The sequence below is a fragment of the Hemibagrus wyckioides genome, linkage group LG14 (genome assembly GCF_019097595.1).
Source record: "Hemibagrus wyckioides isolate EC202008001 linkage group LG14, SWU_Hwy_1.0, whole genome shotgun sequence".
NCBI lineage: Eukaryota > Metazoa > Chordata > Actinopteri > Siluriformes > Bagridae > Hemibagrus > Hemibagrus wyckioides.
Window position 1 is genome coordinate 4565757 of NC_080723.1, and position 17701 is coordinate 4583457.

Consider the following 17701-nt stretch of genomic DNA (forward strand, 5'->3'; position numbering starts at 1 on the left):
TACGACACAAGAGTATATCCTTGGTGAAGTGTGCACTGACCTGAGTACCACTGTGAAATGGTTCCCCTGCAGCTCTCCTAGTTTCAGTGGGTGCTTTTTATAGCTGAAGTTTCCCAGTTTGAAGTTCATCAGGCACTTATTGAGGTGAGCCAAGCGTTCTGCGCTGATTCTGAAGAAAAAACAAAATAAAATAAACATCGCTCAACTCAGTGACTATAGGAACATAACTACAAGGCAAACACTGATGCAAACTCAAAATAACCATCAGCTTAGACTACCAGGAACATGGGACAGAATAAAAAAAAATCCAGACTTTATAAAAATATAAGGCTTTAAAAAGTTCAGCAGGCTGCACTCACTTTAACACAGCGATCTCTTGCACAGTGATGGCTCTCTTGTCTTTGGTGCCCATGTAGGAGAAGACATTGGGTCGAACCCTGAGGCGCAAGAAAGACTGGATGAGTCTTCACAGACAGCGTACAAAAAAAAAAAAATCTGTGCACTACAGTACACTCACTTAAAATCATTGTGCAACATACATCGATCAGGCATAACATTATGACTAATATTGTGTTGGTCGCCCTTTTGCTGCCAAAACAGCCCTGACCCGTCACCTTTCTATCAGAATCAGCATTAACTTCTTCAGCAATTTGAGCAACAGTAGCTCGTCTGTTGGATCGGATCACACAGGCCAGCCTTCTCTCCCCACGTGCATCAATGAGCCTTGGCCGCCAATGACCCTGTCGCCGGTTCACCACTGTTCCTTCCTTGGACCACTTTTGATAGATACTGACCACTGCAGACCGGGAACACCCCACAAGAGCTGCAGTTTTGGAGACGCTCTGATCCAGTGGTCTAGCCATCACAATTTTGCCCTTGTCAAATTTGCTCAGATCCTGACTCTTGTCCATTTTTCCTGCTTCTAACACATCAACTTTGAGGACAAAATGGTCACTTACTGCCTAATATATCCCACAGGTCATGATGCCATGATGAGGAGATCATCAGTGTTATTCACTTCACCTGTCAGTGAACATAATGTTATGCCTGATCGGTGTATGTGCAATATATACACTTTAATAATCAAGTGCAAAACATACCCATGTGCAATATTTTGTATATATTTTAATGTAATTCTTTTTCTGCTGCTTTCTAAGAATCGACACACTGTAATTTCCTAGTATATTATTTTTAAACCCCAATGTCAATGAAAGCCTGAATACACTTTCTAAAAATCAGGCTTTTTCATAATTGCTGTGTTTAGTAGGAGATGTTTTGGAAATGCTTTGAATAAGGGAAATGAAACGTTTCTCTGAATTTCAGACATCCTTTGCTCTGAAAACTGTTAAAAACGTCTCTTCTGCAGCAATGCCAGAGATGTAGGGCACATAGGAGGCACTTGACTCTTCTGTCCTCTGAAGCATGGTGAACAGGTCAGCTCATTAAGTCTTAACTTTCCTACACTGTCAGACATGTCCTGCAATGTTTCATATTATAACACCATGGAATTCAGAACTGGATCCTGATTAGGGCATTATGGACACACTTTATCTTTTATTTATATGTCTGGATTACGTATTTTGGTGTATTTTTCTAAATAAAGATTATTTCGATAAGATCATTATCTATGATCCTGTATGCTTAATATCTTAACTACAAACTCTGATTTCCTAATATAATCAAAACTGAACCTGATTTTTAACTAGTCTACATTGATGGAACATTTAATTCTAGTAAAAAAAAAAACCTAATAAATAAACAAATAAAAGGTTAATTGAAAATCTAATTGGAAATAAACAATAAAATTTCAGTGAGCGACTGAAAGCACTGTATGCTAATTGCCTCTTAAATTATTATTATTATTTATTTCATGCACAGACATAATGAATACGAAAGCAGTTCGAGATTTCTGTGAAGAATAAATAACAGAAGAGAACTATTGTTGCTTTGTACAGAAGCCATAACACACCTGAGAAATTTGGAGAGGACGTTGATGGCATCCATGGTGTCTTTATTCTCCTTGTAAAGCACAAAATGGCAGAAGCTGCCACGGTTCTTAGGCCATGAGTGTTTTCTCGGTGCTTTCATGAAGAGAGGAAAAAAGTGAGATGGTAAAACAACAACTTATCAGCAAAAAAAAGTCAAAAAAGTGTTTCATTTCAATTATTAGATAACTTCAAAAACAATACAAATCTTACTGCCCATCCCTGGACAGCAATTGTCCTAAATTGAAATCCAACAAAACAAACCCATGATTTCCCCCAACCCCTCTCATGGAGCTGAGTGGAGGAGAGGTTCTTACCTGCAGCTGTTCGAACTTCTGTCCCAATAAAGAGGAGCATTAGGAGGACAAGAAAGTGTTACTAAGATCGGTCAGGGACCAAGTGGAGAACCCAGACACGGGGCATGATATGCATGCAGGAGAGGAGATGTGGTACCAAAACACTTCAGTAATGCCAGGGTCCTGACTCGAGCAGGAATTGCCCCTGAGGAAAACCACACAACCCTCCATCTGGCTTTACCAGGTCACATAATCAAAAAGCTAATGGGATGCTATACAGGAAAAAACTACAAATGAAAAGAACCATATATTCAGGAATAGTTACTTTCCTTTTACTACACTAAAAACAACTAAAAAGAAAAAAGCAAAACAATCCGGCTGTCTAACAGACGCTCTCTCTCTCTCTCTCTCTCAAGAGAGAGAGAACTGCTATGGCTGTCCAAGTAAGGAGAACCCAGGGATATCAGCTGTATGTGTGTAGCTTCCCAATCACATAAATCTACCCAGGGAAAAAGCAGGAGCTTTTTCTAGAACATAACAGACGGTAACTTGCAAAAACCACAGAATCCTACTCAACACCAGACGTCTCCCATTTCACGTCAACATGCAACTTTTGATCTCGCGTGAAAGAATGAGCAGGAAACACACTGAGCTTACTTTAATGGAAGCACAAAACCCCAAAGAAAAGGATGTGAATTTGTGAGTGCAAACTACGCCAGACTATACTTTAAGACCTCTCCAAATCATTGAATTCAGGTGTTGTTTTTCACGGGTTGGGCTTTGTCCCTTAGTTCCAGTGAAAGGAACTCTTAATGCTTCAGCTTCATACCAAGACATTTTGGACAAGTTCATGCTCCCAACTTTGTGGGAACAGTTTGGGGATGACCCCTTCCTGTTCCAACATGACTGTACACCAGTGCACAAAGCAAGGTCCATAAAGACATGGATGAGAAACTTTGGTGTTCCACTCTAATTCATCCCAAAGGTGTTCTATCAGGTTGAAGTCAGGACTCTGAAGTTCCTCCACACCAAACTCACTCATCCATGTCTTTATGGACCTTGCTTTGTGCACTGGTGTACAGTCATGTTGGAACAGGAAGGGGTCATCCCCAAACTGTTCCCACAAAGTTGGGAGCATGAAATTGTCCAAAATGTCTTGGTATGCTGAAGCATTAAGAGTTTCTTTCACTGGAACCAAGAGGCTAAGCCCAACCCCTGAATTCAATGATTTGGAGGGGTGTCCCAAAACTTTTGGTAATATACTTTATTATCATGCTGACAGAGGATGTATTATATGTGCAGCAGTCTGAAAATAAAATGGGCGGAAAAAACAACAACAAAAACATACTATAACATCTCTCCTTTAATAAAACACAAAATATACACACATGTATTTCCCCCAAACAAATTATTTTATAGATATCCTCGGAAGCCAGTTTGACAAATCTGTAGGCTGTGAATAAAGGCAGGTATAAAACTAAACTTGTTTATGGTCATATTTATTACTTTTAACAGTGTGTTAATATTGTTCAGTGACCATGAAATTCTAACCATGCCTCAACCATGTGTCCATGCACCTGTACATGCCAAATCTATTTCTCTTAAATGAAACATGCACGCTGAAAGATGGAGAGAGATTGTGGCATGACATGACTAATTACACATGCAGAAAAGGTGAGGTTATGTCATGTAGAGATACAGCCATCTTTGTGTTAATGAGAGAGAGAAAGTACGATGTATCATTCAGTGAAAATGCTTGTTACCTGCTAGTGCTTTTTTCCCAGCTGCATGATACGCCACTATGAACCTCTTCCCCTCTCTTTCCTCAGTTTTGGTCTCCAGTCCTGGGTAAAGGGCTTTGATTGCTTTATGAAGCAAAGTACGCTTCTCCTTGGAATCTCCTTCCACCTGTGTGGATGAACATGATACAGATAAAGAATGTTTTCTGATACAAATTCAGTCAAATACACGCCTGCAACATCTGTAAAGTGATTTCATTTCATATGTGACCTAGAATTGTTTTAGTGATCAAATCTATGCCTTTATGTCAGCACAAGATGGCTAAAGTACTTCACAGATTTGTGAGGTTAAATTAACAGACCAAGTTGCGAGGTGGGGACTCCATAGATTGGCTTGTCCAGCACATCCCACAGATGCTCGATTGGATTGAGATCTGGGGAATTTGGAGGCCAAGTCAACACCTCAAACTGGTTATTGTGCTCTTCAAACCATTCCTGAACCATTTTTGCTTTGTGGCACGGCATAGAATTTCCATGAAAGGGTGTACATGGTCTGCAGCAATGCTTAGGTAGGTGGTACGTGTCAAAGTAACATCCACATGGATGGCAGGACCCAAGGATTCCCATCAGAACATTGCCCAAAGCATGACACTGCCTCCGCCGGCTTGTCTTCTTCCCATAGTGCATTCTGTTGCCATGTGTTCCCCAGATAAGCGACGCACACGCACCCGGCCATCCACGTGATGTAAAAGAAAACGTGATTCAGACCAGGTCACCTTCTTCCATTGCTTTGTGGTCCAGTTCTGATGCTCACATGCCCATTGTTGCCATTTTCTGCAGTGCACAGGGGTCAGTATGGCACCCTGACTGGTCTGCAGCTCCATACGCAACAAACTGTGATGCACTGTGTATTCTGACCCCTTTCTATCAGAACCAGCATTAACTTCTTCAGCAATTTGAGCAACAGTAGCTCGTCTGTTGGATCGGATCACACGGGCCAGCCTTTGCTCCCTACGTGCATCAGTGAGCCTTGGTTGCCCATGACCCTTTCGCCCGGTTCACCACTGTTGATAGATACTGACCACTGCAGACCGGGAACACCCCACAAGAGCTGCAGTTTTGGAAATGCTCTGATCCAGTGGTCTAGCCATCACAATTTGGCCCTTCGTCAAAACCTGAAGTAATGGCTTTACCCTTGGCATCTACAATTCACTAAAGCTTTATGTAGAAGTCCCTTAACATAAATCTCTAATATATCAACAATTTTTCCAAAAGTTTTCCTTTTTAATGAATCTATTGTTAGGGTTAGATGATGTAGATTGTCTGCCATACAGAGTTACAGTTATAGACAATAACTTTCAGACAAATCAGAATCAATAACTCAGCTGGACTGTGGTATTAAACTGATTATCTTTATCAACTAGTCCACAAAAACATAGCTACAAGAGAATAGTCTTATGAAATGGAGTAGTGTAAACCAAGTCACCTCAATAGCCACATTTCCCTCTTTGTTTTTGAATAGCTGCAGATCACCAAGCTGTTGTTTTTGCTCTTCTGTCAGGTCCTGACATTCTACCGGCTCGGTTTCTGCAGATGTTTCCTACAAAAGAAGGCAGGCAATACAGACTGACAACTCACTATTTCATAGACTGTAAACAGACACCGTCTATATTTGCTGTAACTGAATGGGAAAGAAAACATCATGTAAACTTCTCTGAGCAAGATCAAGTGTGAGTGTTTGCACTCATCAGGTAATAAGATGAATGAGATGGTTCTGGGTCAGCTCTGAACAAGCGTCTGATTCTATACAAGTGTGTACGCGTGTCTCACCTCTGGTTCTACGGGTATGGAGAGGTCATGTAGCCGCACGATCTTCCCCTCCTTGTTAATCTCATGAACGACGAAATCAGAGTATCTAACAAGAATAAAATGTATATATTCAAACACCACTCAATAATTTATTCATACATAATTTCTCTCTCTCCACTCTAATGTTGTCATCTTTGTCAATTTCATTGCCAGACTGTGGGACACTTCTAGGACCAGAGGTTTGTCATTTGTCACTATTAAATAAACGTTCATTCATTGTTTTTCTGATCTAGCAAGCGATACCATGAATACATGAAGACCTACAACTGCGAGAGACACACAAACAAACAAACCTCTCTTTCAAGATTCCAGAGAATCCTTTATGATCGCTGACAAACTTATGGATTCCGACATCCACTTCCGTGAGGCCATGTTTCATCATATCAGCAAAGCTCTCGCCTTCTCCATCTTCATCCTCCAAAGGCACCTCTTCTCCACCCTCCTCTTCATCTTCCTCTGCAGGTTTGGTGACATGGCTGCCATTGGCTTCATCCTGAAGTCGGGCTTTCTTGGCAGTATGTTCTGAATCCTCCTCAGGGCAAGCTCGCTTCTCCCCAAGATGAATCAGCTCCGTCGTAGCCTCCTTGTCCTCCATGGGCACGAATCTGCTGTGAGCAAGAAAGCAGACAGGAGGAAAAAATAAGGATAGTTTGGTGACAAGACAAATCAAACATAACAACTGACTTTAACATAAACTTACCACAAGGAGGAAAACTGTTGAAGAGCAGGAAAGATTTCTCGCTTGTGATGGGATTTTTGAAGAATCCTTGACAGGTTAGAGAAAAAGCACACTTTCGAAGGATGAGGATGCGGTGTGACAGTTCTGATGTGAAGCAAAACAAGAATACAGACATGGTGTAGAGGAGAAGCACAAATTAACCTGGACACACAATCTGCATTTTTTTTCTACTTCTAAGGATTTCTAATTTTTAGTGCTTATGGCTGTAATCAACCCTAATTATTACACATAATTTCACCCTGAAACCCTTCCTGATCTCCACACTTGCAGGATTTCTAACACATCTACAGCTAGCATGAGTGCACCAGAGGCTAGTTTAGTGTTTAGAAGCCAAGCATGACCATCTCTGGTTAGGTAACTTAGCATGCCGCGTGCATTATAGCTCTAAACGCCCTAAAAGTCGAACTGTATGTAGATGTTGGCTCAAAATAACTTACCTAACCCAGACAAGTATTGTTGGCCGCAGTGCATTCACCAACATGAGAAAGCACCATGTGTGTTACTATCCGCTCTACTCCGGAAGCGTTCACTCAGATAAGCCCCGCCTCCCGACTTGCTCTGGCCAATTGAAATAATTCCCTTCTTGTACAAGGCGTTTAAACGCCCTTCATATATTATTATTATTATTATTATTATTATTATTGAATTAGAGGTGCACATACATAAAAATACACATGCAATTTGTATATTTGCACAAGTTACATCAAAAAGAGCACGGACTTGAACTCGATCAGTAGCTGTTAGGGACTTTTATTCCTGATCTTTCATTTAAACCTATCCAAACACCACCAGCTTATAACACGTTGGGACCTACAGCATCAAACCATGCAATGTACAAAACTGGAAAACAGTACAGTGATATTTCCTCCAGGAGGTGGCGCTGTGGCACTATACACCCAAAAATGTTATTCAAATCACACTGTTAAACTCTGGGGAATTTCATGAGAAGAATGCTTTAGGTGATAACACTTTACCCTCACATGTTAATAAAAATATGAAAAGCATCTCTGCTTATAGTGATTACTGCTCTGCTATACGGTTCAGTCCTCTGAAATACTTTACTGGACCATCCAACTGACAACTCTAACATATATATAACACACACACACACACACACACACAGTATATCAGGTGTGTGATATGATAGCCTTCAAACGCGCGTGCCCGTCTGTCTGTGCACGCCAATGTTGGGAATTCCGGCTCTTTTTTTAAGTGAATCAGACGAATCGGTTCAGCTCACTATCAAGAGTCGTCTCTTTCAACTTATTGCAACCTGTAAAATGTTTCTACTGTATTTGGTCTGACTGTTATTAACTACAGTTTAAATAAGCACATCGTTAACATTATACCATATCTTTGCACTGTGCTTATACAATTTCTTGCACATAAATGCTACTAAAATGCAAAACAAACAAACAAACAGCAAAGCATTACGTATCTGCATTGACAACACTACTACATTATATTATATGCGTATATTATATTATAACAGAAGAATTTGATGACAGTTCCTGTTCATCCTGATTACTTTCACCTCCCCGATGCTAGAGTTCATGTATAATACTGGACCAAACGATTCAGTTACGGAGTCGCGTTGTATATGATTAAATTTATCAAACACTAATAAATTTTATGTAAAAAAACAAAACAAAAAAAAAACCCTGCTATTAGCTTTTAGTTTCGCCTTCACAGTAAGACTATTGGTTTTGCCTTAATTTTCCATTTTAATTAAAAGACTCGATTCGGTAACAGAGGAGTCGATTCGTTCCCGAACGTCACATCACATCGCAAGTGCACGCGCCTCCTGGTCGGCTGAGGGAGCGCGCATCCTCCTCCGGCGAGACTGGCGAGAGAAGCGTGCCATCGCTGCCCCCGACGGCGAGCACGGAGGACATCATGAGCTCCAGAAAAGGTGGAGAAAATCCTAATTCTTTCATGAATCACAACAAACTATCTGTTAACGCTGGCACAGTGTTTTAAAAGCTTCTTAATGAACCAGTGTGTGTGTGCATATATATATGGTTGAAAGATGCTTTCACCGGACAGCTAGCTTATCGCGTTGTTCCTTCTGTTCTCACCCGCTCCTCCCCCGGTCCTGTCTTCAATCTCTCCTCTTCGCACCCTTCCCCGATCTCTCTCCTCCAGTGATGGCTATCCAGGCTCGAAAAAGGAGGCCGAAAGGAAAGAAAGACAAGACCACTCACCATCGAAGGTAAGTAATAAGGGGCGGCGACGTGTGTGTTTTTGTGTCCGACAGCGAGTGATAAACATTACACTGTTATTAATGTGGACCGGGTCGGACCTCTGGCTGTATACGGACCCTTAACGGTCATGTAACACACACACACACACACACACACACACACACAAAGCGAGCGTTCAGCTCTACAGCTTAGTATTCCAGCCTGCAGTAATGGCCGGAGCGGAGCGAGTCGGAAGTTGCTCATGGCAACCGAGACAGTTTGTGGGTCGCGTTCGTGTTTATCTCGCAGTTATATCTGTCTAACAGGAAGATATGAATATAATGACACACAGGGTTATGGCATGGACCGGTGACACGACATTTTAGCAGACACCCTTATCTTGTTTTTATACGAGTAGTTGCTCGAGGGACTTGAAGTGGAAGCTTGGTGATCGTGGGATTCGAACCTATAACCTTAAGGCTAAGGTCTTAACCTTTGGTACGCCTTGCAGTGCTGCACCACAGCGTGTGTGTGTGTGTGTGTGTGTGTGTGTGTGTGTGTGTGTGTGTGTGTGTGTGTGTGTGTGTGTGTGTGTGTGTGTGTGTGTGTGTGTGTGTGTGTGTGTGTGTGTGTGTGTGTGTGTGTGTGTGTGTGTGTGTGTGTGTGTGTGTGAGAGAGAGAGAGAGAAATAAACACAGTCCTGGGAGAAACACCAAGGAGACCCACTTGTATAAAAACTAGAGGTATTGTTTTGCACTAAATAAATGCTCTCTCTCTCCCTGTTGCTATAAACTGGTTTTTATGGAGAATGATGTCAGCGGGGAGGCGTTAGGTGATTCCCTGTTTCCCGCCACTCTCGCGCTCCAGAATGTGCTGGAATAAAAGGCTGCTGTAGATCTTCCCTGATATAGTAATCCTTACTGCTCTGACATGACACCAAGACAGACAGACGGACAGACAGGCAGGCAGGCAGACAGACAGACATGACCACACCCCTGAGAAGACTCAGACCCAGACCTGTGATTTTAATAGACTCAAATAATTTTTTTTCAAACCTGAAAGCAGGCACATATACGGTGTCGATAGTAGAGAGGGTTTTCTCTCAGGATTAGCTTGTTAGAGTCTACAATATCTTGCTGGCATCAGTTTCATAAACCCGTGTGAATGCGAGGTTCACACTAGCTAAGCAACAGGCGACCATTCATTTCCTGTGCAATTTTTCCACACAGAGGAAGGGTGTAGGGGGCAGCAACATGTGACATGACAACAGCGTATCATTTAAGTTGAAGTTTACTCAAATCTATGCTAATTACTATAAGGCAGTTTTAAAAAATAATTTCTTGGACTAATTGCATGCCTTGGGTTGTCCAGTATCCTTCAAATCATCTGTGTTTAGCCTCATTTAACAGTGTCTGGAGTTAAAATAAAAGTTTTTTCTCTCATAGACAGGAAAGTTTCCTTGGTTAGTAGCAAAACTAGATACATTAGCTCATGGGTTGGTTTATGTTCCCTTGTAAATAGGTTACCAAAGCCTTCAGAAGGTTGGAAAAGTCAGTCTCTCACAGTGACAGGTAAAGTGATGTTATGTACATTTGACAGACACCCTTATTCAGAGCAATTTACAATTGATCTCATTTTATACAGTTGAGGCTAAAGGGCAGCCCAGAAGTGGTAGCTTGGTGGACCTGAACTCACCAAATTCTGATCAGCTGGCCAGCCTTAACCACTGAGCTACCACATCCCCACTAGAACCAGAGTGACTGAGCAATTAAGGGTTGAGGGCCTTGCTCAGGAGCCCAGCAGTGGCAGCTTGGTGGACCTGGGATTTGAACTCACCACATCCACCACACAACTTAACCACTGAGCTACCACATCCCTCAAGAACAGAAGTATTATTTACATTTATGGCATTTGGCATCCAGAGCGACTTACATCTTTTAATCTCAGTTTATACAACTGAGCAATTGTGGATTAAGGGCCTTGCTCGGGGGTCCCGGGATTTGAACTCGCAACCTTCAGATCAGTAGTCTAACACCTAAACCACAACCCCACAAAAAACAGAGGGACTGAGCAATTGAGAGTTGAGGAGCTCAGGGATGGGTGCTTGGTGGCGATGCAATTTGAACTCACAACCTTCCAATCAGTGGTGCAACACCTTAATCACCAAGCTACCTCAACAAAGACATTATGGTTAAAAGCACAGAATCTTGCCAACAATGATTATTACCTTCAGCACACTGGAAGGAGAACACAGCCTTGTGATAGATCAAGACCAGACTCAGAAACCTCAGTTCCACACCACGTTTATCACTGATCTCAAGCACCAAACCATGAAGTAGGCTCACTTTCAGCAGGGTGTTTTGTTCACATGTATGGCCAATAGTATGTGGACACCCAAATGTGGTTCTTCTTCAAACCGTTGCCACAAATCAGAAGCACACAAATGTATTGTATGTTCTGGTACGCTATAATATTAAGATTTCATTTCAATGGAACCCGAGGCCTGAATATGTTCCAGCATGACACTGCCCCTGTGCACAAAGAAAGTTCCATGAAGTCATGGTTAGGAGTGGATGAACTCCTGGACACAGAACCCTGACCTCAACACCACTGAACACCTCTTGGATGAACTGGAAAACTGACTGTACCCCAGACCTCCTCACCCAACATCAGTGTCTGGTCTCATTAATGCTCTTGTAGCTGAGTGGAGATTAAATCTAGAATGGGAACAAGCACAAATGGATAATGTTTATTATTTATTTATTTGTTATTGCATTTACCCCGTGTTTTCTGTTTAATTTGGTCTTGCCAATTCCCACTCACTAGCTAATGCTCCCTTATGGCAACTATCAGCCAGGGAAGACATGCTTCCTTCGAGACTCATGAAACTAGCCAACCACAGCTTATAGACCTGCTGCTCACGCTACATCACATGGCAGCAGAACACACTTGGAGGAACACTGGCTGCGCTTTGATAATGTCTTATATAAGCAAACCTATATAAAAATAATTCATGATGTTCTATTTTGAAAAACCGAAAACACCTTGGCAGAGGCCTTGATATAATTCTGAGCTCTAACTAACTTACTTTTTAAAATGGCTATCAGATCTTATTTCACAGATGGAGCAGGAAACGAAATCGAGCCATGCACAACAAATTTCTTGCTTAACCATTACAGGTTAGTTTATGGTTATAAAGAAGGTTATTTGAAATGGTTTTGTGTTGGTTCATAGTAGTTCTACGTTTACTTCACTTTTGACTAACTCCATGAATTCTGGACAAACGACTGTTTTGAATATAAATTTGCATTCTTATTTGTTTACCACTCGACGAATCTGACCACCAGATCTATAAAAGAATATTAAAGCTATTCCTCAGCTGACCAGACATCTCCAACCCCATAGCTAGGCCCTGAGCAACTTTCAGTTAAATAATTTACATAAAAGCATCGGATCAGAAGAGCCTGAGTAATGTGCGTGAATTCAAGCCACTTTTGCTTGATGTTTTGGATTCTTTTTCCTTGATGGTACTTTTTAAGGCAGTATGACTGTAAGTAGTACATTTTGATATTAACAAGGCTTTTCTTCACGTTCGCTCAAATGCACACAGACAATGATGGATCTCAGCAGAGACGGAAACAGAGGCCTTCATCTGTCTGTATGACAAGAAGCAAATCACCAAAGGCTTATTCAGTATCGACAAATTTAATTGAGCATCTAGGCTTCCAGTCATGTTTATGAATCAACAGGTATTGAATTAAAAAGGCTTTTTACTGACTGACTACATTTTGTCTTTTTTTTTTGCCTTGGCTAAACAAACATTTAGTAAGAGCATTGAGCTAGTAAAAGCCGAATCCAAAAATTGCCTCTAAAATCAAGTAAGCGTAACACTGACAATGTTTTTCCATTGTTTGTTGGCTTGGGGTGGGGCACAGGTACACCTTCACGTACCTGCTTTGACAGTAAATAAACATGAAGGTTATTGAAACTCCGGCCTTTTCTTTTTTTTATGTATGGTACAGTAAAGGAAATTTCCTGCATGTGAATTTGCAGCAGGCTCCGAGACAGTGTCCGAAGCAGAAGATGATACATGATAAAATAATAAAGAGCATTTATATTTGAAACGGAGGCATATAAAGCTTTTATGTTTGTAATGATTTACGTTTGCGTCCTACACGTGAGTCTAATATTAGCCTAGAAAAGCTAATACTTAGTGTTTATTGCCAGAGATGCACTGAAAGTTTGGTCATTGAAATGTTGACCAGCTTGAATAAAAAAAAAAAAAACAGTGTGTACTGTACATACTGTTTGACCTTAGCTGGGTCTCTCTGTTGCCTCAATGCCTCAACAAGGCCATCCTGTTAGTGCCTTTTTACCCCTTTTGGCCCCCTCAGAGAGGTTGAATAATTTTCTATAACCGCATGGCCCAGTCAGTTGTTCTGCTGTGTGACAAACCACATGTGTATATTAAGACACTTGTTCATATACATTACTATTTCTATACTTTTACAGTACAACTACTCTAGTATTGCTTTTATATATATATATATATATATATATATATATATATAGCAGATTATTTATTTATTTCATTATTTTATTTCTGCATTTATAGAAGAAGTCTCAGGTATCAGTGTTTTGTAACAGTGATTATTCGTTCCTGATTTTCTTTATTATTGTCCTATAACACAATGTGCTCTAATCATGTTTGTTTTCTTTTATATACACACTGTGTATACCTGTGACTGTACTATGGCTAGTACAGGAAAAACTTCATTTCAGACCCTGAGGATCCAAGGGTGTCTAGGGGTGATTGAGTAATGACATACACCGATCAGGCATAATATTATGACCACTGAGAGGTGAAGTGAATAACACTGATGATCTCCTCATCATGGCACCTGTTAGTGGGTGGGATATATTAGGCAGCAAGTGAACATTGTGTACTCAAAGTTGATGTGTTAGAAGCAGGAAAAATGGACAAGCGTAAGGATTTGAGTTTGACAAGGGACAAATTGTGATGGCTAGACCACTGGATCAGAGCATCTCCAAAACTGCAGCTCTTGTGGGGGGGTTCCCGGTCTGCAGTGGTCAGTATCTATCAAAAGTGGTCCAAGGAAGGAACAGTGGTGAACTGGTGACAGGGTCATGGGTAGCCAAGGCTCATTGATGCACGTGGGGAGCGAAGGCTGTCCTGTGTGATTCGATCCAACAGACGAGCTACTGTTGCTCAGATTACTGAAGAAGTTAATGCTGGTTCTGATAGAAAGGTGTCAGAATACACAGTGCATCACAGTTTGTTGCGTATGGAGCTGCGTAGCCACAGACCAGTCAGGATGCCCATGCTGACCCCTGTGCACTGCCGAGAGCGTCAACAATGGGCACTTGAGCATCAGAACTGGACCATGGAGCAATGGAAGAAGGTGGCCTGGTCATCTTGCAACTTACAGGACTTAAAGGATCTACTGCTAACATCTTGGTGCCAGATACCACAGCACACTTTCAGGGATCTAGTGGAGTCCATACCTCGATGTGTCAGGGCTGTTTTGGCAGCAAAAGGGGGACCAACACAATATTAGGTAGGTGGTCATAAAGTTATGGCTGATCAGTATATATTGTGTATACCTGTGACTATACTATAGACTAGACTAGACTATATATATGGCTGGTAGAGGAAAAACTTCATTTTCAAACTTCATGACAAAAAGCAGCTATGAAAGATCCAAGGTTGAAAGACAGAAAATTTTTTTAAAGGGCTTATATGCAGTGGCCATATTGTGAGATTAATTACACACACACACGCACACACAGAGTGTTCAGTCAAATGAGTCACAGGGTCACAGGCTTCAGACGTCTCAAGAGTGCTGAGGTCTTAGGTGTGAATTGCATGTTCGAGAAGCACTCCAGCCATCTCAGGGCTCTTAAATAAATTGCAAATCGCACTAATATCTCTAGGACTTCACAAGGAAGCAAATATCCTTGACTCTCTGCGGACAAGCAGTGACCGTTTGATCTCCCATCTATCGTGTACGTGCATGCATGTGTCCATCGTGGAACAGTTCTCAATATGACACCACTCCATACTAGACATTGTGGTTCCTCCAATCCAACAGCCACAACAAAGCATCAGAGAAAGAACAGAGAAACCTTTCAGTTTCCTAAATCACACAAACACACATTCATGCAAGAAAGACATCTGTAGTGGGTGTGGTGAAATTATGGAGAGAGAGAGAGAGAGAGAGAGAGAGAGGATGAGGGATTGTGTATTTTTAACTGATGGAAAAACAGAAGAAACATACCTAAATCACCTGAGACTAAATGCTTGCAAATGGTGACCAGAGGTTGGCTTAGTAAATCCATCGAACCTTTCATTGGGTTTATGATATAGGAGAATTGCAGTATGTAAGAACTGACATGTGACAGCACTGAAAGTGTGTTATTTGCTGGTTATAGAGAATCATGTGTGTGTGTGTGTGTGTGTGTGCGCCACTGTGAAGCTGCACTCTGGCTGCACCCAAGGGTTTTGATATTCGGTTTACTTTTTTTTTTTTCCGTTGTATCTGTGTGTGTGTGTGTGTGTGTGTGTGTTGGGTTACTGAAAGGATAGGACCAAAGGCAACAGCTGTTGTCTTTTCAGTAGGATAATCCAATGATTTTTGTACGATGATGTAACACATCTCCATAGGCCTACATTCTGATCTTTTTTAGTCACGCTGAGCCAACAAGGTACTCTCCTTGGGGCAAAGCAAAACTGAACGCAGCATCTCGCCATCTTCCAATGCTACGAGATTCAAGCTAGAGCCCTCGTTTTTTACTGCTAAATGCTTCGACACGTTGCGTCCGTTCTCACTGGTTACGAATGCAATCAACAACATTTATAGAGACTACACATTCCCGATTCTAGGCATTTCGATCATCAGGTCGGCGGCGTAGAAGACATCAGAAGGCGATCACTCTCATGGCAGGAGTCTCCCTGCAGAGAATTAGTTGAACTTGACGGTTTATCAGAAGATTAAAAGCTATTCGCTCTAATCTGGATTTACCTTTAGAATAATTCCAGGATCGTTGACCTAAAGAAGCACTCCCAGGCACATCCCATAAAGACCCTACTAGCCCATAAGCTATAAATATAACTTAATAATATTTAATATCCCTTCTCTTGAGAGGAACTCTAGTATTTAGAAGGAGAATACAGAAAGGATAGGTCACCAAATTGTGTCTGGAATGTGTGGGAAAAGATCATTACAAAAAGATTTGCCCAGAGCTGCATTTTAAGGAGTTAGTTGACTGCAGCCTTGGGAGCAATTCCACCTGCAAGACTGTGAATGCGATAAATAGAGGACTTACGAGGCACACTGAGTATTTGGTGGTGGCTTGCTAGCAGCTTTCAGACATTTTTTAACTATGTATTGAGGGGTCTAGTCCTGGCTTGTATAGTTTTGGCATAGCTGAGAGATGATAGTGATGTCGCTATCGATTTTTGAATCAGATATTAAAAGGCAAAATGATTTGAAACGTGTGAATTTTTTTGGATAACGTCTTGAGCAGTGTAAAGATCCAATATGTTAAGTTGCCTTTAGTCACATATACATTACTGCACAGTGAAATTCTTTCTTCGCATATCCCATCCTTGGAAGTTGAGGGTCAGAGCGCAGGGTCAGCCAATGATACAGCGGCCCTGGAGCAGGGAGGGTTAAGGGCCATGCTCAAAGGCCCAACAGTGGAAGCTTGGCGGTGCTGGGGTTTCAACCCACATCACATGCACATCAGGTGCCTAGTTAGCACAGTTCGTCTATCTGTGATTTTGCTATTATCACCTTGGGGTGGTTGCTTAGCAACCGTATTTACGTGAAGTAGGCTAAGAGTGACTGATTTTCAATCCAGTGACAAAAGGTAAAACACGAAGGTGATCGATTGAATTGAACTTGGGTTGAGAAAATTGAGAAAATTTTCCAACACGCCTCTTAGTTATGTCATTGATTAAGCACTATTAGATATATACGGATCACCTGGATCTCCTGTTTTCTTTTTCTTCAAGATGGAAAAATCCCACTGCTTCTTATTTTAATGAGAAATCTTGAAGACTTGAGTCTCATGGACATTCCAAAACATTACATTACGTACAACAGTTAGTTCTGGTTCACTAATATGATTGGATGAACAGCGTTCCAAGAGTGATTATATTTAGAAAAACCTCGCTGGGACCTTACACTGTGTGGATCACTCCGCTTATCCGTGTTCACCGTGTAAAATTCCTAACAAACGAAAACTCCTTTAATGGAGTCTAGAAGCAGTGGATATGGCAAATGATACAACTTCTGACTTAATAAATATGACAGCTCATCAGAGGAAGATTAAAATGAACAAGAAGTGAATTCGACCGTGATATACCTTTAACCCCTAGCCGTCAGGTTATCAGCAAATTTAGCTACTTCTGTTCACAGAGCGTAAATAAGAGAAAAATATAATTGACTATATTGTGTCTGAAATGTCAGTTCTCAGTATTAACATATTAATAATCAATCTCAATGAACGCTCAATCTCAATCTCTTTGAAAGCTACTTTAGAGCTCTATTTATCTGTTATAATGTGATTGCATAATCGTATACCGTAATGCATTCTCGTTGTTGTGATCTGGAGCAATCTGACTATCGGACTTCACAAGTGCAGCTCTCGCAGGCTCTCCACAAACGAATGTGATCACGTGACCAGCGTACTGTCTATATACACCGATCAGGCATAACATTATGAGCACTGAGAGGTGAAGTGAATAAGACTGATGATCTCCCCATCATGGCACCTGTTAGTGGGTGGGATATATTAGGCAGCAAGTGAACATTTTGTCCTCAAAGTTGATGTGTTAGAAGCAGGAAAAATGGACAAGCTAGGA

At 41.3% G+C, this 17701-nt stretch overlaps 2 protein-coding genes across 7 annotated transcripts in view; one reads left to right on the forward strand and one right to left on the reverse strand.

The window, feature by feature from the left end:
• The window catches only part of pus7 (pseudouridine synthase 7), a 31194-nt gene that overhangs the window by 4204 nt on the left and 9289 nt on the right, over window positions 1-17701 (reverse strand). The window contains exons 1-9 of one of the 4 annotated variants that reach the window (XM_058408670.1): window positions 7066-7191; window positions 6590-6712; window positions 6183-6497; window positions 5851-5935; window positions 5507-5620; window positions 4045-4189; window positions 1970-2081; window positions 360-437; window positions 41-169 (exon numbers count right to left, since the gene is read on the reverse strand). In XM_058408670.1, coding sequence (XP_058264653.1) covers window positions 41-169; window positions 360-437; window positions 1970-2081; window positions 4045-4189; window positions 5507-5620; window positions 5851-5935; window positions 6183-6497; window positions 6590-6712; window positions 7066-7109 — 1145 coding nt within the window. In that variant the 5' untranslated portion in view covers window positions 7110-7191. Of the gene's footprint in view, window positions 1-40; window positions 170-359; window positions 438-1969; window positions 2082-4044; window positions 4190-5506; window positions 5621-5850; window positions 5936-6182; window positions 6498-6589; window positions 6713-7065; window positions 7192-17701 lie in introns of those variants that run through there. The other 3 variants (XM_058408673.1, XM_058408672.1, XM_058408671.1) reach the window with 3 other exon arrangements.
• Window positions 8442-17701, forward strand: part of srpk2 (SRSF protein kinase 2) — a 55661-nt gene continuing 46401 nt past the window's right edge. For all 3 annotated transcript variants that reach the window (XM_058408666.1, XM_058408667.1, XM_058408669.1), the window contains exons 1-2: window positions 8442-8540; window positions 8774-8840. In XM_058408666.1, the coding sequence (XP_058264649.1) occupies window positions 8525-8540; window positions 8774-8840 (83 nt within the window). In that variant the 5' untranslated portion in view covers window positions 8442-8524. The remainder of the gene's footprint in view (window positions 8541-8773; window positions 8841-17701) is intronic.